Source organism: Acyrthosiphon pisum, chromosome X (assembly GCF_005508785.2).
Source record: "Acyrthosiphon pisum isolate AL4f chromosome X, pea_aphid_22Mar2018_4r6ur, whole genome shotgun sequence".
NCBI lineage: Eukaryota > Metazoa > Arthropoda > Insecta > Hemiptera > Aphididae > Acyrthosiphon > Acyrthosiphon pisum.
The window spans coordinates 12,969,773-12,993,615 of NC_042493.1; the positions used below are offsets into that span (position 1 = coordinate 12,969,773).

Below are 23,843 nucleotides of genomic sequence, written 5' to 3' on the forward strand. Positions count from 1 at the left end.
GAGTTATAATCGTAAAAATTTTTCTTTTAGAACTTAGATTTCAAAATGTAATACAAGATTCCTTATAGGATAATCTACCTTTTTCAAAAAAAAAAAAATGTCTTAAAAAACTCAAATTAAATTTTTAAGAGCGTTTGAAATTCATATTTTTACAACATTTGATATTCACTCGATTTCTTACGTAACGATTTTCTTATTTTGTTGTAATTAAAAAACGAATGACTGTAGAAACTTGAAAATTTCATTGAATTTTTATATTAGCATTTTCTATATACGATAGCATTTTGAAAATAATTTGACTTTTTGATCTGCTTACGGACATTTTCAGTTTTCAATTTGTTTAGTTTTTTTTTCTATAAATATCAATAAAATTTTATCTATTAGGCCAAAAAGTGTAAAAAAATAATACAAGGCTCCTGATACATTGTTACAATAGTAGTTGAAAAATATTAAAAATACATAGGCAAAATTATTTTTTATAAGCATTTGAAGTTGAAATTTTAACAAAATTTATCAAATTTAAAATTGAATGATTATTTTGTAGTTAAAAATGTATAAAATGTTCAACTTTTATATCTAATGATTGAAAATTTAAAACAAGATTCCACGTAAATATTTAATTCTGTTGCCAAAAATACTAAGAAATACATATGCACAGTTTATTTTGATAGTAATTTTAAGTTCAAATTTGGACGAAATTACATATTAAAAAACCTGGAATACCTAACTAGTTTAGTTATTTTGTTGTGATTGTAATGATTGTATAATATTATTTGTGGGTACTCGAAACTTCTTAAGTATACTATTATATATCTATGAAACACGGTTTGTTGTTGATGTATAACGCTTTACCTGATGGATATTGTGATATGATTAATTTGGAATTTATTATTGATACCTATTATAATTTATAGGTACATTTTTTTTTTAATACTATAGATAAGTATACCTATAATAGGTATGTCTAATACCTAGACTGACAAACCGTCTCCGCTCAGAATCGTTTTTCTTATACAGTGATATTATATCATTGAATTCAAATTTAATTCTATCCATTATACAGTGTCCCACTTGAAACCTGCTGTACAGCAGAGCGACATCCACTTACCCACCTTTTTTTTTTTTAATTAGCGTTTTTATTTCTGTGTTTTACTAAATTCGTCAAATTTACAAAAAAAAAATGAATTTGCTGTACCCAGATAAAAATTAATTTTTAAAAACACTTTTAGTACCTATTTAAATATAATACAAACCTTTTCAGCAGTTTGAAAAATCAAAAATATATTGGAATCATTTTTATTATAGATATTTGATCAAATGTTGACAAAATTAGAATCGAACAATTAAGGTTCATCCACGAACGGTTTTAGTTGTTATGATGTAATTACTCATTATTATAAAAAAAATATTAATATTATATCATTTTAAATTAAACTTACTCTTCATGTCCTCTTGTTATTATCCATCCTATATTTATTAACATTTATTTTTCAGCCAATAATAATAATGATCATTTTTTCTTTGAATACTGGATGTTGATAAGCTGCAATAAAGTAGAATATAAATTAAAATAAAGTTATTCTGTCTTGCAAACGTTTTATGTTATTTGTTTTACGTGAAAATACACATTACGTAAACATTGTGGTGGGTAGTAAACTGATATGATGTAAAAAAATTTCACTAACCCTAGTCTTTGGCACCCCTATTTGTATCAAGTTGTTGTAAAGTGTATATCGTTTACCAATATAATTTTATTTAAAATCGTTTTTGTTGAAACGAGACATGGTTCATTTATAATTAAAATGTATTAATTGTGTACCGTTAACATGATAACTAGAAAAAATTGAAACAGCGTGAATTAGATAGATGAACTAAACAAACCATTATAAAATCAACAATATTTGTCTTAACTCAAAACTAGCATTATCAATACAAATTCTGGTATCTAGTTCTGGTAGATATTACAATTTGATTAGTAATATACAATACAATATTTAATATAATATATAATACAATATATTATTAAGGGGACGTGCTACCCACATGTGTTTTCTCCGTCTTACAAATGTACAACACAGCCAAAAACTGCTTTGCGTGTAACAACTTTACTCCATCTGTATTTATGTTATGAATTAACAAAATTCCACAACCTATAGGGAAGAATTTTTTTTGTGATGTAGCATTTTTATTTTTTGTATAACATAAATACAATTAAAGTTATCAGTTTGAGAACATTTGAGGTTTTTTGTTTTTTTTTTTAAATTTAATTATTAAAAATGATTGGTTAGTGTTATCAAAAAAATTAAAACGTTACGTCACAGATAAAGTTCTTTGTTCTTTTTGCGTACCCGTAAAACAGTTTATGGCTATGCCGTACATTTGGAAGACGGAGAAAACACATGTTGATAGCTCGTGGTAGCATATCCTTTTAAATATTATTTATGAATTCAGTGAAATACTGATAAAAAAGCAATATACAACTATAGTAATCATTACTGCAGTTATAATTTGTTCATAAAAAGTAGACAAGGAGGTTCAGCAGAAATGTCCAAATATCGTCCAAAATTAGTTCAAAGATGGGGACTCTGGCTTAAAATTACCTACTAAGATTATGTGTAAAAGATCAAATGCAATTTGTTCTGATTCCATGTCAGAAAATCTAAATATTACCTACTTACTTATAATATTTTATTTGTTGATTTCACACACGTGTGCAGTGTGCACAGAGTAAGGTATAGTGTAGCAATGATTAATTATAAAGGCTCTACCGTAAGTCTGTCCGTACTACATAACTACATAGGTAACTAAATGAGGAGCTGGATGGGAATGCGATAGTCTATATGTCTATATGTCTATATAGTCTATATGCAGGATATTATGCCATAATATTATAGTAAATGTTCAGTGCAAACACAAATAAACATACAGAAACTATTCAGGGACCTAAGTTTCAGTCGCCGTCCAATTACGTCAGACAAATAAAAACTTCTGACTTTGAATTATAGAGAAATAGAGCACTTTATTGGTAATAAAAATTTCCTATTTTCGTGATCACGTGGTAAAATATAATAAGTACGTACAGAGCACAATTAGTGCTGCGTTCAAGCAAAAATTAATTTATACGATACAAATTGTATAGTTGAATTTAAACAATTGTAGAAATACAATTTAACGATATTCTAACCAAAGTGTAATCCATGTATCATAATAATATGAGTTTATGTTTCGTACCTATATTATATTTAGAACATTGTCTTATTTATCCACGCGTAGATCAGGTGTTTTTAGGTAAAATCGTTTACACTATTACACTAAAGTTTCAATTACACCATAAAAATATATATATATTTTCATACCTCCGTGTGACTTTGATAACCTTCTCGGTGTTAACCGCAAATTAGGTGAAATATGGGTTGGTCAAAGGATTAAGGAATGATAGTCAATAGGTAATATTATTATATTATGACCTCGATATTTGAAAAATAACACGGCTTTATTGACAGCAGTTGAACGTAGTCAGAAGTAAATTGATTAAGACAGGACGATTGTAAATATATTATAAATTAGACCATTCAACACATTATATTAATTTTATAAATTTACTTTTTACTTTTTTGAAAATAATATTTTTTAATATTTAACACTGAGTCCTTACAAAATTCATCCTTACTAAATATTATCATACCTAGTGATGAGTTATTAGGTTTGTATGTACATATCATTTTTTATCACTGCCTAAATGCTTAAATTTACATTTATCAGTATAACAGTTTTAAAATTTAAAATATTGATATCAAGGGTTGAGTACAATTCACAGTTATATAAAATAGCAAAAAATATGACAGTTTGGCAATAAGAGATTGTAATAATAGTATATCTAATATCTAATTACTAGTACTCGTAACGGCATAAACACCGTCATCAAATAAATGCACATCCACAGTCCACACACAGACCACCACAAAACCTCACAAATACCAATGGATAAAATAACACATTGTGACAAGTGATAACCACACCGACATATACAGTAGAATATACAGTCGGTGCAATTCTCACAACGCAAACTTAAACCAACCACGATCCACGCTCGAAACAACGCAAATAGTATAAATACGGGCGCCTCGCAGTGCTAAGTCGTTCTCTTGCATTGTTTCACTATTCATAAAGATACAATCCCTTTCATATTGTATAATTTTCAGGCCACACCTCATCAGACCTTTTTTTTTTTTTTTTGACATGGTATCGGAACACGGGGTGGTACTAACCTTTCGGTTATTGGACCCCGTGGTCCATCATTTATTTATAAGAAAAATACAACAAATTTGGTTAACCGCTCGCAGGGACAATCCCCCTGTTTAAGACTTTACATTTTGTTAACAATGTTTTTGAGGGGCTCTATCATCTCTACTTTCGCCTTCGGCGTACAATTATGGACTTAAACTAAGTGGTTGTTTGCCTTCGGCGCTCCTATTCTTCCTTGCTGCTGATAATCTTGTGGATGAAGTTGCTGATGATGACCCAGTTCTCCTTCGACTTCAACATGATTTCGATCAGGTTTTCTGGTTCTAGTGTTGTGTCTGTGAGCGGCTCTGCGACGTTCCTCTGGCGGTGCCACGCGTCGCATGCAACCACTGTGTGGAACGCGTCGTCGTTGTGGTATCCGCAGAACCAGCACTCAGGGGAGTCTAGCTTCTCAAATCTGTGTAGGTACTCCGCGAAGCAGCCGTGCCCGCTTAGCGCCTGGGTTAAGTGAAAGTCCACTTCTCCGTGCCTGCGATTTATCCACCGTTTGATGTCGGGGATGAGGCGGTAGGTCCATTTGTCCTTGTTTCTATCGTGCCATCGGCCATGCCACTCGGCCAAGATTTCTTCGTCTGCTGGGGGACGGTGTTGGTCTTTTCGCTCCTGGTAAACCCGTTTTCTCTCTTTGGCCAAGAGGTCTATAGGGGCAATGCCTGCTATGACTCTGACTGCGTCTTTGGACACTGTGCAGTAGGCAGAGTCTACCCTTAAGCACATGCGTCTCTGGATTTTTGCGAGCTCCATCCATCCTGATGCGCTCATGTCCTGTGTCCAGAATGGAGGGCCGTACAACATTATAGAGTGAGCGACGTTGCCGAGTAGCTTCCTCTTTGTTGGCTTCGCTGCGCTTATGTTTGGAAGAATTCTACTAAGTCCTTGAACGGCCTTTCCAGCTTTAGACGCTGCTGCCTTAGCGTGGTCCTTGAACCGCCATTTTCTGTCAATATGGATGCCCAGGTACTTTATGCGGCTACAAGAGGCCACACGGTGGCCGTCTATCATGATGTTCATGTCATTATGCGTTATTGTGTTCGTGATTATCATTGCCTCGTACTTGTGCAGCGATAACGAGAGTCCAGGTCTCGTGAGCCACTCGTGAACTTTTTGTGCCGAGCTGGAGAGTAGTTGCTCTAGTCTGATGGAGTCCCTAGCCTTTGCCACGAGGGCGACGTCGTCCGCGAATGCCAGGTACACCTCCTCAGACCTGACCAAGCCCGCGTACCAAGTACGTTTCACCAAGTCTACTACGTGGCCAGGATTACATAAACTCCCGATATTGTAAATATTCTTATAAGCTATAATTTAAATAATTAAATAAAGAATAACGCGATACCAAAACATTTTAGTTATCATTCGCGTGGCGGCGGACCACCCAAGGTCATATACATTTTTGTACTTATCAAACTATATTATTAAAACGCTTCACATTTTCTTTTTAAAAATTGTAATTTAATTGTTTAAACATTCTTTGAGTGACAATAATATATTAACATTACATGAGCTGGTGATTGGAAAATTTGAAAATTATATTTTAAACCTAAAACAAAAATAATATTACGAACAGTAAAATGGGAATTTAATGTACTTACACTAAATGTACATTTTAAATTATATTAGTTTTTATTAAAGAGTAAACTGAATTATGGTTTTTGGGCATCCAATATAACTTGTGGTCTTAGACCAATAATACAGTGGTGGGAAAGTCTATGATTTTCAAATCTTTGATTAGGTAGGTACTGTTTTGAATATATTTATTAATTGATTAGCTTATTTTCAAGATTATGTAGAACAATTATATTTTTTATTAAACATGCCTTAAAATCAAAATTATTCAAAAATGAATATTATATATTTATTTTCAATTCAAAATAAATTAAGTTATAAATATAAAATATTTTTCATACATAACTTAGTTAAAAGTTTAATGAATACTAATCTACGGACCACAAGTAGTAGGTACCTAACTCAATTTTTTTTTTTTTTAGGAATTAAAAGAGTACTCGAATTTGTAGTCATTTTTGATCTTTCACACAAATTTTCATTAGTGTATAGACATTTAATATATTATGTAATAAATTGCCAATTTTCCAAATTGTCTGATGCAATATCCTCAAACTTAATTACGATTTTATTTTAAGTATCAAGTAACTACTGTTTATTTCTGGTTACCTCATCTAACTTTCATAAATATAACCAAATCATAAATGTAATAATAATTATTAAAATATAGCTTACATAACAAATTCTATAACACGATAAAAAAAAAATAATCATAAAACGTTTACATCAAAAACGATAAAAAAATAAATATATATATATAATATATATAAATATATTTTAGTAAGAAATTAATTTTTTTGAATTTAAAACAAAAATGAAATATGAATTAAAAACGCGATTAATGCAAACGTATTTTTTTTTTTGATAATCAAAATAGTAAACTTAAAACATTAAAATAATTGTATAATCCCTGCAGTAAATTACAAGGAGATTTGTTTGCTTGCCGCGGGTTCCTGCAATGAAAGATTTTACGGGACACGCGTTTATCGTACACGGCCAACAGACATTATAATATTATTAAACCTTAGAAGGCGGCGGCGGCGACGGTGGTGATGTTGTTATTTTCTTTTCAGAGAGACGTCTCAATCCTCGGAGAGATAATACTCTCACCACACGTGTTCTGTTATATATTTCATATTACAACATATAACTTGGGTCCTTTTTTTTGCTCCCTAATCTCTGGCCTACGGCACCTATTCTACTGCTGCAATATTTCGTGTTTCGTATTTTTTTCCCCTCAAATAAAATCATCCCTGCGACGCTACACAGCTACCTAGGACGCATGCAACAAAACAAATCATTTAGACTAAAACTTCGTTATACTTAGTGCTAACATGTATCCACTTAGAATCGCATTAATCGCTTTTTTTTCTTCTTGTACTTACTATTGTAGTTGAACCCTATAGTGATTGCAGTTGATATACGGTACCTATACGTAATTTAAGCGTTTGCAATTATAAATTATTATACTGTACATTTAAGAGTTAATATAAGAACATTAAGAGGTCTTAAGATCTTATTATTATATTATAACTATGTGATTATAAAATATTACCTATTATTATTAGTTTATTACTATATTATATAGTCACTTTTCATATGACACTAGTGCTACACGCTCAATATAATTGGACCACAGAACAAATACTCCCGTCGCGCTTTTAACACTCATTGCATAGATATTCCGACCCGTCTGGCTGGTCCCACTCGAATTCAAATATAATAATATTATACCTATGTGCAGTGTGCACGTAGCTTCAATTAAACCACAGCACGACACGTATACAGCGATCCTCACAGCTATATTACTTCTAATTGAAAGGTATAAATGACAAAATGAGATACGTCAGTTAGTCAGTCGTGGTCAGCATGTCCTAGGAATTTAAACATAAATGTGCTAATTGTACCCAAACCATCCATACCATATTATTATCTCATTGTTAGGATAAAACGTTTTCCTAAATTCAACAGAGTTCTGATTCTTCATTGCAAAACACTACGCATAACTGTCTCATAAAATCCAATATTATTATGAAGTTAATAAATTATTGAATTAAAAATTTTTTTTTTAACCGTTTGATTGATAATAATTATGATTAGACTGGATTTAGGTTTTTTTTATAGGTACTCTACTATTTCACGTTTACTCTAGGGTTTTGTTAATTCGATATTCATGAAATACTTTTCTTCTTTGAGCAAAAATTGTTATACATAACATATTATATTATATTATACTTGTACATATTATGTTGAAACCTAATAGTCAAATTTTTAAACTCAACAGTCTTGTTTTATTTATGTTATAATTTTTAATATACTGCTATACCTACCTAATTACAATTTGTTTTGCTCTATTGGTAAGCTTCTTAAAGTTCCGTTCTCGACGGGTTAAATTAAATACAAAATTTGTATAACAATTATACGGTTATATTATTATTATATTTATTATTTTGTAATTATGGTCAATGGATATTTAAGCTATACTATATGACTTTCATCGATAGTTCTAAATAACAGTTGAAATGTTGTAGTATTCAATAAGACGAAATACATTTACTTTAATAAATGTTATAACTTATAGTACATAAATGAAAAAATAAAAAAATGGACACGAAATGAAAATCTATAAAATAAATAAAACTATTTGTTTTAAGTACACTATTTTGTTTGAAAGATAAATTTTTAATTAAGGTTTCTGTATAATATAAATTACGATTGAACAAATATTTTTAATGCTGGCTTATTTCCTTCATGTTATACGATTTACTATTATAGATACTTACCAAAGTATCTACTCATTTGTTTTCAATATTATAATAAATTACAATGTAATGATAACCATGATTATAAGTAGTTATTTTGTCAATAATAAAATTTACTTTAGATTCAATCGAAGTAAATCGCTACCCATATAAAATTATCATTTTTATTTGCCACAACTATTGACGTTAACATGTAAAATGTTTAAGTATTTATATTACCAAACAAAAGCATTTGAACAACATATTGTGCAAAAAAAAAAAAACATGTGTTAGAATTAATTGACTTAATATAAAAATTGTACTGAATCTATCTAAACAATCTAAGCTATCTTTGTTTCGACTGTCAATAATTATCAGGTTTAATGATTGTCTTATTCATATTATAATAAACTACCGAAAATTCATAAGACGCTTTCAAATTGTTTGTTTATTCATGTACCATTTTAATCGATTATATCACTTATGTAGATAATAGGCATAGGTATAGGTATTAAACATGATTAAGATAAGTGTGGTAATATTTTCACATTTGTTCGATTATTATTCTTTATACAATTCTTATATTATTGTATTATATACTATTTTATCATTGCATTGTAATATTTTAAGTTCGACAATAATTCTTATACAAAAATGCTATAGTAAAATTATATATGACGTATTATAAATAATTATTATATTTTTTAAATGGATAAAAAAATTAAGATTTTTACTTTTGTTATGGAAACATTCAAAACGTATTATTTTAAGTAACTTTTAAGCTATAATATAGCTGCATATTATGCACAAAAAATTTAGTATACATTTCATAAATCATGGAATAAATTTACTTACCTTTATTCAAGCATATTTATTGTGTGAATCATTACAATAGCAATACATTCTACACTATTAAAAACATAAGTATTTCTATAGACTGGAAAAAAAATATTATATATTTATTTGACATTTACGTCACCATAAAGGTTAGAATATCCATTGTAAACCATAAAAAAAGTCTGAAATGTGTAGGTAATGAAAGTTATTCGGTAACGATTTGTTATGTTTGCCTTTTGGGATTTTGGTTTACGTCGGTTTCACTCAACCCTTTTATTTCATGTGCCTGTCAATAAATTATGGAGATAACTGTGCAATATCGTCCCTCACGAATTGTACAATAAAGTTTATTTTAAGACAGTCCCTCCAATGAATATTCAATAACAAATATAATACATTTTTAAATATTAAGATTTCTAAAAATGATAATATAATATTATCACATTATGTTGTATACTTAATAATTAATATTGTATTAGAATAATTTAACATTTCACCCATCATTCTCGATTCCATATAATATAAAAATAAATTTTGTGAACCTAAATAGTGGTTAAATTAAATCTATATTTTAAATGTATATATTTGAAGTATAAAAGATAAAGACCAAAATGAATCATGAATTATATACCTCTAATATATAAAAATCTCGTGTCATTGTGTTTGTGGTCGAACTCTTCCGAAATGGTTTGACCGATTTTCATGAAAGTTTATTGTATATTTGGTAGGTATAAAAATATGTCGTGAAGTGTTTTTAACCCTGCTAAGTCCAACCTAGGGGAAGGTGCTCAAACGGGGATTTTGAGGTTTATGGTGGAAATGTTTGTTTATAAAAAATTAGTATTTATTATTTGGTTTCCATTGGTCAATCGGGCAGATCAATTATAAGCATGCATCGAATCAGATTATTGCACATTGCTTACTAGCTACTGATATGCTGTCGTACGTTGACCAGGCAGGCTGAGTTGCACCCAAAAGGAGTTGCAGAATCACAATTTTAATTTTTAACGGGCAATGAAAGGCGCGGGATTAGCTGGTATATATATATTTTTTTTCATTCAGATTTTATTTTTACACTCTAAAATAGTAGTTAGTATGTAACTTGAATATTATGTAGACATAAAAAAAAAAAACCGTGAGAAATATCAACAAAATATCCGCGGAAGATACATTATGTATTTTTAATTTTTTATAATATTCTTATGGTAGATAGAAACAATTAACAAATGTGTGCACCAGTACCTTCCTACCTTCCTATACACTGGCAAACGCCACGCCACAAGTAAACAACGCAGTGCGTGTTTTGTGGCTGTGGAGACCGTCATAAATAATACATATTTTTATAATGTATGTTTATCCCTTTAAGTATAATGTGTACACCCACAGTCATACAAATACATTTTTAAATATTTGATAGGTATTTATAGTCTTGGCTGTCAACTTTCATTTCATTAAATATGCATGTGACCGTTGTGTAAATTCAAAACATAGATTTGCAAGACGTGTCAATATTATTGAACGTGATGTGTCTTGTAGACATTGGCGCTTAGAAATGACCAATGGCCACTCGGTTGTTAAATATTTTCCCTTGTAATGGATACGCTAAAAATACCGATTTGTTTGCGTTTCAATCGCCATAGTAGCTCCGTGGTTGGTATTTTTTTTAAATAAATATAAAAAAACCAACTGAACAACCAAACGAACAAACTGTGGCAGTGCCCATTCATTATAATAATCATATACGTACAATTTTCTGCAATGTAATGTGATCCAAGTCAAAATTAATTTTTTATTTTAGATCTATTGCTCTGTATAAATAAAATTGTATCTTACGATATTTCGAACACTGCAGAAGTATTATTGTAACAAATAATATGAGCAAACCCGCAGTATATATATACGTATTACATATGCTTATAACGAGTTTCTCAATACGTTTGTCGAATATAATATTCTTTTGTAGATGTAGAACGATTTTCATACTCATTTTTTTCCCATGCAATGGAAATCAAATAAATAAATACAAATAAAATGAATTTGAAAAACGGATGAAACGTTCACGACGACATGGTTTTTGTCAGAAAATATAAATTGAATAAAACTGGTAGGCAGATGTATAGAAGAAAAATAATAATAACGATAAAAACTTTTTTAGTTTGGTATAAACTGTAAATTTTCTAGTACCTATACACGTCATATTATTATCAGTAGACTAAAAATACATTTAGTATCGTATCGGATGTGACTTCAGGCGAGATATTTCAATAAACTTTTGTAAGTGATCATTTCACGGTGGTGTAAACTCAATAATGGTAAAATAAACTGATGATAACTGGTTTACAAAATGAATTACGAATAGAGGTCATATATTACTGAGTACGCTATACGACTTTGTTATTTCTCGTTTTTAATAAGTTTCAAAATTAATTATTTGATGTGTAAGTATCACATAATATTTTGTTTTGTTTAAAATTATGTGTGGATTAAATTTTACTGTGAGACTTCACGTTTTCACGTTTTTATCAAATATTTTTAATATGTATAATAATTTTACATATTATATTATTTCATAGTTATAAGTATATTTCTACCAATAAATACTGGAAAGATTAGGTTTTTATAATGTATAATAATTATTGTAACTATAGGATCATTCTAGATTAAAAAATGACATATGATGCTAATATTATGCTCTAAGAAAACTAAACATTTTTCCCTTAATATATTATCTTAAAAAGTTAAAAAATAAACAATTGACATCAAAATTAATTGCTTTAAAACATACATTTAAATTTATTTTTAAAGACTTATAAAATACAGCAACGATACTTGGTAGAACCCAGGTACCTACAACCTACTATCATGCGTATATAAAAAATAATAAATGCACATTGTACAGTTAATCGACCAACATAAAATAATTTTCAAAGAAAACAACAATTCATATAAACCGGGGAAGTCGTTCTGCTGTGTTTGATAATCATTTGTTTCTCGTTATTGAGTAGGTCATCTGTTAAGTTATATTTCAATAATAACTCATATACCGTGCAGATGGTAATCCTATATTTGTACAATTGTACTTGTGTATTATTCCAAGTTGATATTAATATTAACGCCAGGTTGAACTCATTTTTCTGAAACAAAATCGCATATTATATTGTTTAATAATAATTATAATACTATTGTACCTATATAATGGTAGCTATTATTACCTTACGAGGTATAACTCAATGATGTCATACCATAGATCGGAGTAAATAGGCTAATGGTTTAAATGGATTTAAATACCTAGATATAAATATATTTAAAATTTTAAATGTTCACTTAGTACAATAAATGTAATAATATACGCGTAATGTGGAAATTTTTTATGTCCCATTCCTATTATAAAACTCTTATACCTAATCATTAGGGTGGTCCATATTTTTTAATATTTAAATTGTTGTGACCGATCTCCCTACTTGGGTTCCAATATGTATAAAAATTATGGATACAAAATTTGAGCATAATCGGATAAGTTTAACCCGTGCCCCAAAGCTCTCAAAAGTTTAACAATTTTAATATTTTTTAAAAATTGAGTAATTCGTAAAATTACCGAACAAATTAAATTATAAATATTTATTGTGTAAGGAAAAACAAATTTAATTTTATACACAATTTTTAGTAATAATGAATTTCAATAAATATTTTATTTTGCACGCATGTATATTATAATTTTTCCATAAGAGTGCTTTTCTTTGAATTTGAATATCGTTGCCTGTATTCCGTGACAACTTGAAGAATATACTGCTTCTGTTCTTCATTTTTTGAACCAATCTTGTTGAAATCTTCAATTAATTTAACAGCTCGTTCAGCCGTATCATTTACAAATTTTAACTTGCTGATATTTCTTTACCCCGTTTGTATTCTAAATTGTTCTCCCAAGTTGACGGCGATGTTTCAATAAAGTTATAATTTATGTTGAATGTTTTTAAAAATGTTAGATTAGTAATCATGTTATTTATATCATATTATTGTGCAACTATTTAGGTAGTAAAAACATAAAACGTCTATAAATAAATTATACATATATTTTATTTTTGAAATATTTAAATCGCTATGGTTAGAATTTATGACTTATGAGTTCTGGAAAATCTTGTATTACATTTTTGAACTTTGTAATTGAAATTTTCATCAACATTTAAAGAAAAAAAACTAAAAAAAACAAAATTATTACAAACGCTTATAAATAGGTTACAATTAATTGAGATATTTGGATATTTCTTTGTGTATAAAAATAAATCATTTGAGTAACAATGGATTATTTCAAGTTTCATTTATTATTATTTTTGGAATACTAGATCTTTAGTACTTATAACTATGTTTTAATTTCCGATGTCGTCCAACATTTCAATACCATTTTTGTGACTTAATTTTAAGCTTTTTTTTAAAATTCCTGTAGGTAACAAAAACACTAATATTCGACGTTAAAAGTTAAAAAGTTGTAGATATAAATTATAATATGCCTAATGTCACGATTTCATAAATATTTTTCACAGTTCACAATGATATAAAAACTAAACGGATTTAAAAACAAACACCTTGAAATGTTTTTAATTTCTTCATTATTTTACATAAGCATTACCTCAGAATCATAATTTAGCTGATCTCAATAATGCTTGAATGACCTAAATTATTCCATAAATACTTCAAATTGAATGGTCTGGTTAAGTATAAGTGACTATATATTTTAGTCCCTTATATAATTTCCTGAGCAAATCGGGCATTATTTTTGTTATACAGGATAAGTATTGTGTTAACGCAATAACTGATTTTCGAATAATATTTCAGTATTATTTTCACATAAAACGTAAGTATACATATACACGAGCACGCGTGCGTAGGTACATATGCGTCTTAATTTCATGAATCAGGATTGCTAAGTATATTAACAAGGAGGGTCGTCGGTTAGGCAGGTGAATGTTTATAACTAGGAAGAAAATGAATATTTTATATCTTACCGCGGGGCATTACAACGCTGCACCTCACCTCTGCGGGACGTTTAGGTACTTTACGTAAATATAATAAGACGTCGCTGAACTCGGGACATGTAAATCTCGCGACGAAAAAACTAACGGTTTTTGTGGGAGGAGGGATGAGCGCACTCAAACGGATACTACTCGAAAGCCAAATCTGACTTTATATATTATATTACATTATACCGACATAAATAATATACCTGTATTATACGAGACCGTTTGGGGAAAATCGCAGAGGAGCGTAACCTTTTCTAAAGTTGTGGTCCCCCGGGGCCAAATCATCACTATAAACACTACATCACCATTCGTTTGCTCGTTTTTTCTCTTTCGGATTTTTTTCACTATCCTGTTTTCCCTTCTTCCGCCCTTGTCACGCGCGCTCATCGTCACCAATACATACATCACACGTGTGCGTTCCAAAGAAAATATTTATATTCGAACTTTTAATCCGGAAATGCATTAGCAACTCACCCTAGTTCCGGACACACACCACTCACGCGAATACACTATTGCCTTTATCGAAACCACCGTCATTGACACCGCGACTGCACAGTGTTGTGAAAAACCACTCCGAGTGAATCCACCCCCGCGGCGGGAGGCACCTATATTTATATATAGTCAAATCTATATAGGCGAGGGCAAAGGGTCACGGGCTTGTAAGGTTTTCGATGTGGAGAAAATAAGCCCACCCGCTGTTCGATGAGAATCAATATTTTTATTTCTCAAACTAAATGTGGCGTAATGTGCTTTCGTTTTCATCACGACTGCAACAGGATGGGATAATCAATTTTATTATTACGGTCCTGTATGTTGGTAGGACCGAAGGTAGGTACCGATGTTACGTAGAATTGATGAAATTGAAATCGGTACCGGTATGTATTGGAATATCATTGAACCAAAACATACCAAAATACCGTAATGATGGTATATTGGTATAGGTATACCTTAATAACAATATTGTAATAAACCATTAAAACAGAGCATACTAACTGGCATTTGTGTTACCATAATTGCACAAAATACAAATATCTACCAATAATATCACTACGATAACTAATTCAAATTTAACATAATAAATTGCTTATCTACCTATATACAACTTTAAAAAAAATGTAAGTGTAAGTCCTCTTGGAACTGTGGAAAATGTTAAACATTTTTTAACTGAGCAGACAAAAAAAGCCGTAATAATACATTCATACCATACATATTTTCCAAGATACTTTATTCGGTATTATTCAAGTATTATATGGCGCCTCTGTTGTACTTCGGCATTATAAGGTACTTAAATATTTGATCAATCACTGGTATTATACCTGTATGAAACGGTAGGTATATACCATCAACCCTTACGTGACATACTACGCGTCGCAGGTATAAACGCATTACGTGCATTTTCGAATTTGATCAGCCCAAGTGACGACATAAACCTACAGGCTATAATACTTGTTCGGCGCGTCTATCGATTTAATAATAAAAACGGAACGAAAACGAATTATTATCAACGTGCATGCTTTGTACTGGCCGGATGTATAGTATATATATATGTATAAATAATGGGCTTGTAGCCGATATTCGTTTATGCATTAAATATTATATAAACGAGCACAAAGATAATATTTTAATCGGTGTTGCTATTATTTATATAGGCGCCAAACAATAAGGCTGTTAAGAATCGACGTTCGATAATATAATAATAATGTACCTGGTGAATCATTGTTGGGACATTTTCAAAAATGAGATTCATCCACTAAACGTTATTAAATTCTCTGGCGTACTTAGTATTATTATTTCTATAAAATATGAGCGCACAAATAAAACGTGATGTGTGCGAATATCCTACGCTTATATTATACACCCAAAACTCCTTTTAAATTTCAACTATTCAAATATTATATAGCTGTTTGATATTATTATACAATCAAAAGCTTTCAGTTCATTGAAATTCATAATGAAAAATTAAACAATTAATAAATTTTAAAACGTTCTCATGAAACCATATTAATATCAAATAAATATTACGCTAAATCATGTTTTATATAAATTACTTGCTACAGGTGCCTTAACTTAATTTTTTTTTTTCAAATATCGGTGTAAAGTAATTTTAACAAAAGTAAATCGATAATTTTTAACTAAAAATAACAACATTTACACAAGTGTCATTAAACTTGTATGTTAATATAATAATACTATAATAGATGCCTATCTAATAATACCAAATAATATTTAACATCAAAATTATAATATATTTTGCACTTTATATTTTACAAAATCAATATTAAGCCACTTCTTAAAAAATACAATATACAGGTACAAACCTTTTAATATATAATAGAATACTATAGTATTATAATGTACTAGATACTAGAAGTCGGAACTCGTAATATTTCACTAACTTTGATGCGATATAATATGTATATTAGTTTAGAATTATACTGCATCTAAATGAATTAAAGACAAATACTATGAAGTTTATCTAGATAACACTTTTATAGTTTACAGTATTCACTATATTATTTGTAATGGTGATTATGTTTTTTTAAATCTCTTCAATTAAAACATTATAACTGACACGAAAAAAAATAAAAAAATAAAGTAAAACTTAATACCTACTTACGTTAGGTATCTTATATTCATACCATAATTGTATATACAAATGTATTCAACTACGAAAAACACGAACTACGAGATAACGTATTATTACAGGTTTGGGTCAATATAATATAGAATGTTCATTAAAAAAAATAATATTAATATACTCCAAAACAATAGCAATAAGATACGCTTCATGACAGACAAACAGTAAAAGTCACATAAAAAATAAACATAAGCCACAACACCTTATTGTATTAAATTTAGCATATTATTAAATTCCCTTTACCAATACCAACCAGACATATGGTATGTGACTATTACATTTAATAAATTATATTTCATGTAATTTTTAAAAAAGAAATTAAATATATTACAATTAAAAAGACTTCGTAGTGTATTACAATACAACAAATATAAATTTGAATTGTAGAGTAATATTACTAACAACAAATCGGTATTATTTTAAAAACGGTTATATAAATATTCCAAGACGACTGAAATATATTCTAGCAAAAAATCGCATCTTGACTGAAAGTAAATTTTATTTTCTGATTTCAAAAAGCTCTGCATACAGTTTTCGTAGGTTTCACTGTCTCTCTCTCTTTCTCTATACATACACACATATATATAATATATTTAAGATATTTAAGATATTCGCAAATCCAATTCAACCGAATTAGGTTCTCATTATAAATGAATCGCATACTTGATAACGATATTAAAACGGCCTCAATTTGTCAGATTATACGTACCTGTGAGTTTAATAATATATTTTCTCGTTTCTGATCGGTTGAAACATACATATTATATATTATTATAAATAAAAAAATCATAAAAACCATAATATTATGTATTTTTATAATCGTACACTACAGTCCTTCGGTGGTGCATAAAATCCCAATGACACGGTTGTATCGTACCTGCATTAGTGTTTTTTTTTATTGTTAAATTAATCTGGGAACTAACTAGTTCTTTCCATATAGGAACGAGTTTTCCTTAAAATGTGACGAAGGGTCGGAATTTTTTACTTTTATTTCTTAGGAATAAGGAATGTAACAAATTACTTTTGAAAAGAAACGCTATATCACTGAATATATGCATGAGTTTAAATTATCACATGCGCGCGCGTGTATGGACTTTGAAAACGGTTCTCCAGAAAATACGTGTATAATAAAAACGATAAATACCCTAGTAACGGCGTCGGGGGTGGGGGTGAATTACATATATTACTCGTGCTTTTCGTAATTTAACTTGACGGTGGGAGTGTGGCGTGTAAATTAATTCGGGATTTACGACTCCGGGCAGAAACGACGTGGTATTCGAATTTGTTTTTATTTTTTTGCATTCGCCTTTCCTCTTATTCTTTCCACGTGGTCACTAATTCATTTCACGCAAGTATAACGCTCAAAGGTTCGTGTAATTGCGTTTTTTTGTTACTATTATTATTATTATTTTTTTTTTATTCCCACTCACCGCTTTTCACAGTTGTGCCACCAACGCTGAAAAGACAGAAATGATTAACACACACAAACACGTCATACATTCTTCCATATTTCGGTATTGTTGTGTGCGCGTACTCTTTCAGTTTATTCCTACTAGCATTTCGGTGATTTTACCGAGGTAATACTATATGCGTATCGGCAAAAAATTCCAATCCTACTTTTAATTAGATAGCAGATTTCATAATTAATCGATTCGTTACAATATTTAGAAATTATAATATCGTGTTTTCCTAATATGAGAGTTAAAAATAATCAAAAACTTATCTTACTGTAGTACAAGCATGAGTAACAATCTCCATTAAACCATAATACATTTATAAAGTAGTTGATTCATTTAGCTTTTTATACATTTTTTTTTCCAACACCTTCATGACTAACGTTTACAACTAAATCTGAGACTATAATTTATCGTCATTGATCACAAATAATGATCAAAGTTTTCAAATTATATTATCTATAAGAATCGATGTTTCCTACTGAAGTACACAATAATAATACTATAAAGTACCTACGTGTTTGACAACTAATAGAGCAACACGTGTGTTAATCTTTCATTAGTGCCGATTTATACTTTTTGAAAACAAACACATTTCGACGGTTTTTTTACACCGATAACATATACTATGATTATTAAGTAATTTTAGTTTGCCATTATCTATAATTTATAAATTAATAAAAATCATTGCTGAAAAATTAGCTAGATTACTTTTAAGAAACCGGTTCTCTCTCTTTCAAAAAATAAATAAATACGCGAGCAACTTCCAATAAGTTCAAAACACCGGCGTTACCTTCAACAAAAATATACATATATTATTCTCAATTCTCAAACCCCTTATTAACGGCTCGGAACATAATCGTAAACCATAATTCCTGTACCCGGTAAATCCACCACCTCAACTACCACACCTACTCATCCGCAATCGCTGATTCCATCATAAACGGTACAGATAAAACAAAAGCAGCATAATACAGACCTCATTCATAAAGTGGTTAAAAACATGATATCTGCCAAAATGACAGCAAAGGACAATACACCTAACAGAGAACCAGAAATCATCTTTAACTCACTCAATAGTTTCTCAAAAATAAATTATATTATAGTTATCGGAAAAATTTTACACTCTAAAATATATTATCATAATTTGCTTCAAGCATTTTAAGCAACAAATTTTGTGTATGTTTTATCAAACAATGAAAAACTTAAAATTTCTATAATGACTAAAACATTATTTTTTATTAATATCAATTTATAAGATGTATAACAGTGTAGAATACTTAATCTGATAAAACTATTAGTTATTTCAAATGTTTGTCCGTCCAAATCTATTAAACAACTAAGTAAAATGAAATTCCCAGGAAAATATGAATAGGTATATCACCGACATCACAAATAAATCATTTTAAAGCATCTTAAAACGAGTAATACCAACAAATTTTAACCTTTCATTGCCAGATACTAATCAAATATGACCCATCGAAGCTCACATGGCCTCTAAATATCAACTATAACCAATCTTAGATAAGAATATTTTTTACCGAATACATGACATATAATTGATATAGAATACGTCATAACACATTTTTGTAAAAAAAACATTATAAACATAAATTTTGGTTTAACACATACTCGCACTTTCAGAAATTAGTTCTAAATGAACAATTTAAAATAACCAATTGGGTAGTTACCACATAATTATTAGAAATATAATTTCCTCTTGGAACTAAAACAATAACTTTGAATATCATACACTATAATAAAACCGTCTCCATCCACATAAATTGCACAGAAATCGAATGGGAACCGAAATTATAATATTACCTACATACATAGTGCATATATTTCACCACAAGGTCCAAACTAGTTCTGATTAAAATTATAGTAATGTCATTGGTAGGCTAACTAACTGAAAAAGTTCAGAAAAACTGAAACACTCAAAATACACAATCATTGCCTTTGGTAAAAACCTGGATTCGCTTTCACTAGTGGCACTAGTTTATATTCACAAATCCCTACTATACAAGGCGTATACTTCTTTACAATTGTTGGCGTAGAAACAAACTATAGAGACATGCTCCGACATAGACATAAACATTTTATTTTTGTTACCTTTTCACGAGTCAGTCGGAGACAATCTTTCTGGATGCTGCGTTCTCATACTAGTCTGTCTGCTGCCTATCTGACCCAATCCTCCTCATCCATAAGTAACAGGATCTCCTAAAATATCTTATAGAATTTTTCATTATACTAATTTTTGCATGGCGTACCTATCTAGATATTACTCGCTTACAGCTGTTTACATACATTTTGATGTTCGATATTTTATTCACATATTTCAAAAACATATTTAAATGTATCATTTTAAAAGTATTAATGTATTAAAATAAGGTCAGTGAACTAATTAGTAAAAATTGTCATCTTGTTTTAGTTGTCTCTATTAAAATCACGATATATACCCATTATTCATTTTAAAAAGTATAACGTATATACTCCCCCCCCCTCTTTATAGTATAGGGTCATATACATGTTACGTAATTATATAATAGGTAAAATTATATTTATTTATTAATAACACTATATATTGCGAAATTCATACTTTTATGGTTTTGTCGGCCAAACGAACCGCCACTGAAACCAATACTAGGTGATTCACTTTTCCAATTAATAAATTATAGTAGGTAGCTGATAATTTTAGTTTTTCGAAGTATTGGTATTTTCACATTTAACTCTACTTATGAATATCGTGTAATAGTATTTGTTTCCTATTTGAAGTCCACGTGCTATCAAAAATCCAATTACTTATTCGGGGGAAAATTTTTGTTAAAGGTTTTCTTGTTAATATTATTACAGACATAACTAATTATTATATTATAATTGCATGGCACATGGGTGTATATTCCATATGATTTGCTCAGCAATAATCAACCAACATTAACGTTATAAAATCTAGTGATTTAGTTTCAAACTTATATGACGTGTAGCCCATATTATATTGCCTTTTACTTCCTACGCAAGGGTCTATGAATAATTGATGTGAATGGCCGAGGATATGTATGACCCTGCATGCGTATAGTGGTACATAGGTACGTACCTGCACGAATGAAATATTGTGACCCTTATAATATTTTACGGACTTGCAGACGCCGTCAAATCAATCTAAACAGTATTATTAAAATGTTATTATTTTATTGTCCACGCGATAGCAACTGTCCCAAAATAAACACTCATACTTATAACTTGTAATGACACGAAAACAACTTCATGGCGTGTTACAGTTGAAATGCAAACCATATGCAAAACCCATTTTCTGCAACAAGTGTACAGAAAGATCGAAGGCGCGGTATTGGACTCACAAAACGAACGGAACTTGGACTGTGTGACCACTTTTCAAACACATTCCATCCTACAGAGGTTTATGATACATTTTGATCGTTTGCAATTGGACTGCAACGATCATCTATTCATATTTGATGGCGCCCATGCGGTCGGACAACATAAGGTAAGTCAATCGATAATATTATGGTATTATAGTATAATGGTTTGTTAAAAAATCATTGTAATTTAAACAAAACGTAGTGCGCAGTATTTGAAATAATTTAAATTGGTAAATGATAATAATATTATATGATATTAATTCGTTTACTGCACCGCGACAATCAATGATATATTATATTAGGGAAAAAAATCCATGATATATTATTTTGAATCCATTGGCAAATATCATGTAAAAAATAAATGGTTAATAACCTGCGCTGTACAAATTAAATGACTAACTGTATGGCTATACAATTCTATTGATTATCCCTTTAATTAAATATATTGGTCGCTTAGACATAGATGAACTACATCTACTGGAAAACAATTTTTGCCATAGTGTCATTATACTAAGAAAAAATAAACTATTTTTAAATTGTTGACCCATATTTTAAAAATGTATCGGCATTGAACCAGTTTTATTAAATTACTATTGTCTACAAACTAAATTTAATACACCTATTATCTATTTACTAATTTCGAATAAAGAAACATATCATCAATCACCACAGTGCCCCCATAGATATTTAGAAATTATAAACTAACATATTTACAATGGTATAATAATAGAAGTAAATAAGCGGTATATTACACGGAATAGACGTCTAACAGTTTGATGGCTCACTAACAAAATAATATTTGCATGTTGTGGTGCATGTCGTGGTGCATCGTGGTAATATGGTAACTTTATTTATTATTTCTATATTATTATTCACTACTGTTTATATTTTATTTTTGTTTTTTTCATTAAATTAAGGCTTCGATTAGCCTGTAAGATTTGTAGGGTTGATATAGTAAGATTAGTTACCAACACATATATGTTTGACAAGTTTTGTACCAATACGAACCCCGGTGGTCACCCATCTGGGAAATAGTGGCAGCGGACGTTACTCACTCTCAATCACGTTACGTGATTGATTGTAGCCGACGCACCACGCCAAGCCATATTTCATTATAAACTAAACTAAATTAAAGTATTGAAAATACATTTAAACAGGGAGTGTATAGAATTAATGATTAGTAAGGTATTTTTACTTCGGGTAATTTTGTAAACATAAAAATACTTAAGTATCTACATTATGATAGGAATTAGAAAGTGATAAGAATATTCTATTTGTTTTTCTATTTATTTGAAAAATTAAATTTTAGGAATAAAAATTTGATAATTGCCATTATTAGTTCATACATTTTTATTTGTTAGCAAAGAGCTTATTGTGTTTATCGTTTTATATTATGCAACTTGTGTTCCCAGACACTAAATTTGGATTAAAATAGCCACATTAATAACTATGTGTCTATGCGTAAAGATCGCAATTCTTATAACTCACAAATGATGAAAAATAATCCATTTCGTTTGTGTTCTATCACCGTTGGTCCTGGTGGAGTTTTTGATATCGGTTTTGACCATTTCAATCAAGTCGGTATGGCATTACGGAAGTAAGAATATTTCCGGCTACAAAAGCGTTGACCTCGGGGGGTCACATTTACTCTTCTATACCAAGGTCCGGTAAAGATGTTAAATGTTATCGATATTCGTTTCCCAGTTGCCGGAAATGAATTTAGATTATATGTATAAACGTGTAATACACCTATACATTACTATGATATACTTGCAATATAATTTATTTTCAAATGATCTATTTATCCCAAATGCTATGATATAATGATTGTTTTGAATAAAATTCTCATTTCGAAAACAGAAAATGTCATTATAAATCATTATTTCATAAATGTTCACAGCCTATTCTGGCACTCT

At 29.6% G+C, this 23,843-nt stretch overlaps 1 protein-coding gene across 1 annotated transcript in view; it reads left to right on the plus strand.

The window, feature by feature from the left end:
• The window catches only part of LOC100164329, a 101,092-nt gene that overhangs the window by 13,061 nt on the left and 64,188 nt on the right, over nt 1-23,843 (plus strand). The window contains exon 2 of the mRNA XM_001943910.5: nt 21,829-22,052. Within this exon, the coding sequence (XP_001943945.2) occupies nt 21,829-22,052 (224 nt within the window). The remainder of the gene's footprint in view (nt 1-21,828; nt 22,053-23,843) is intronic.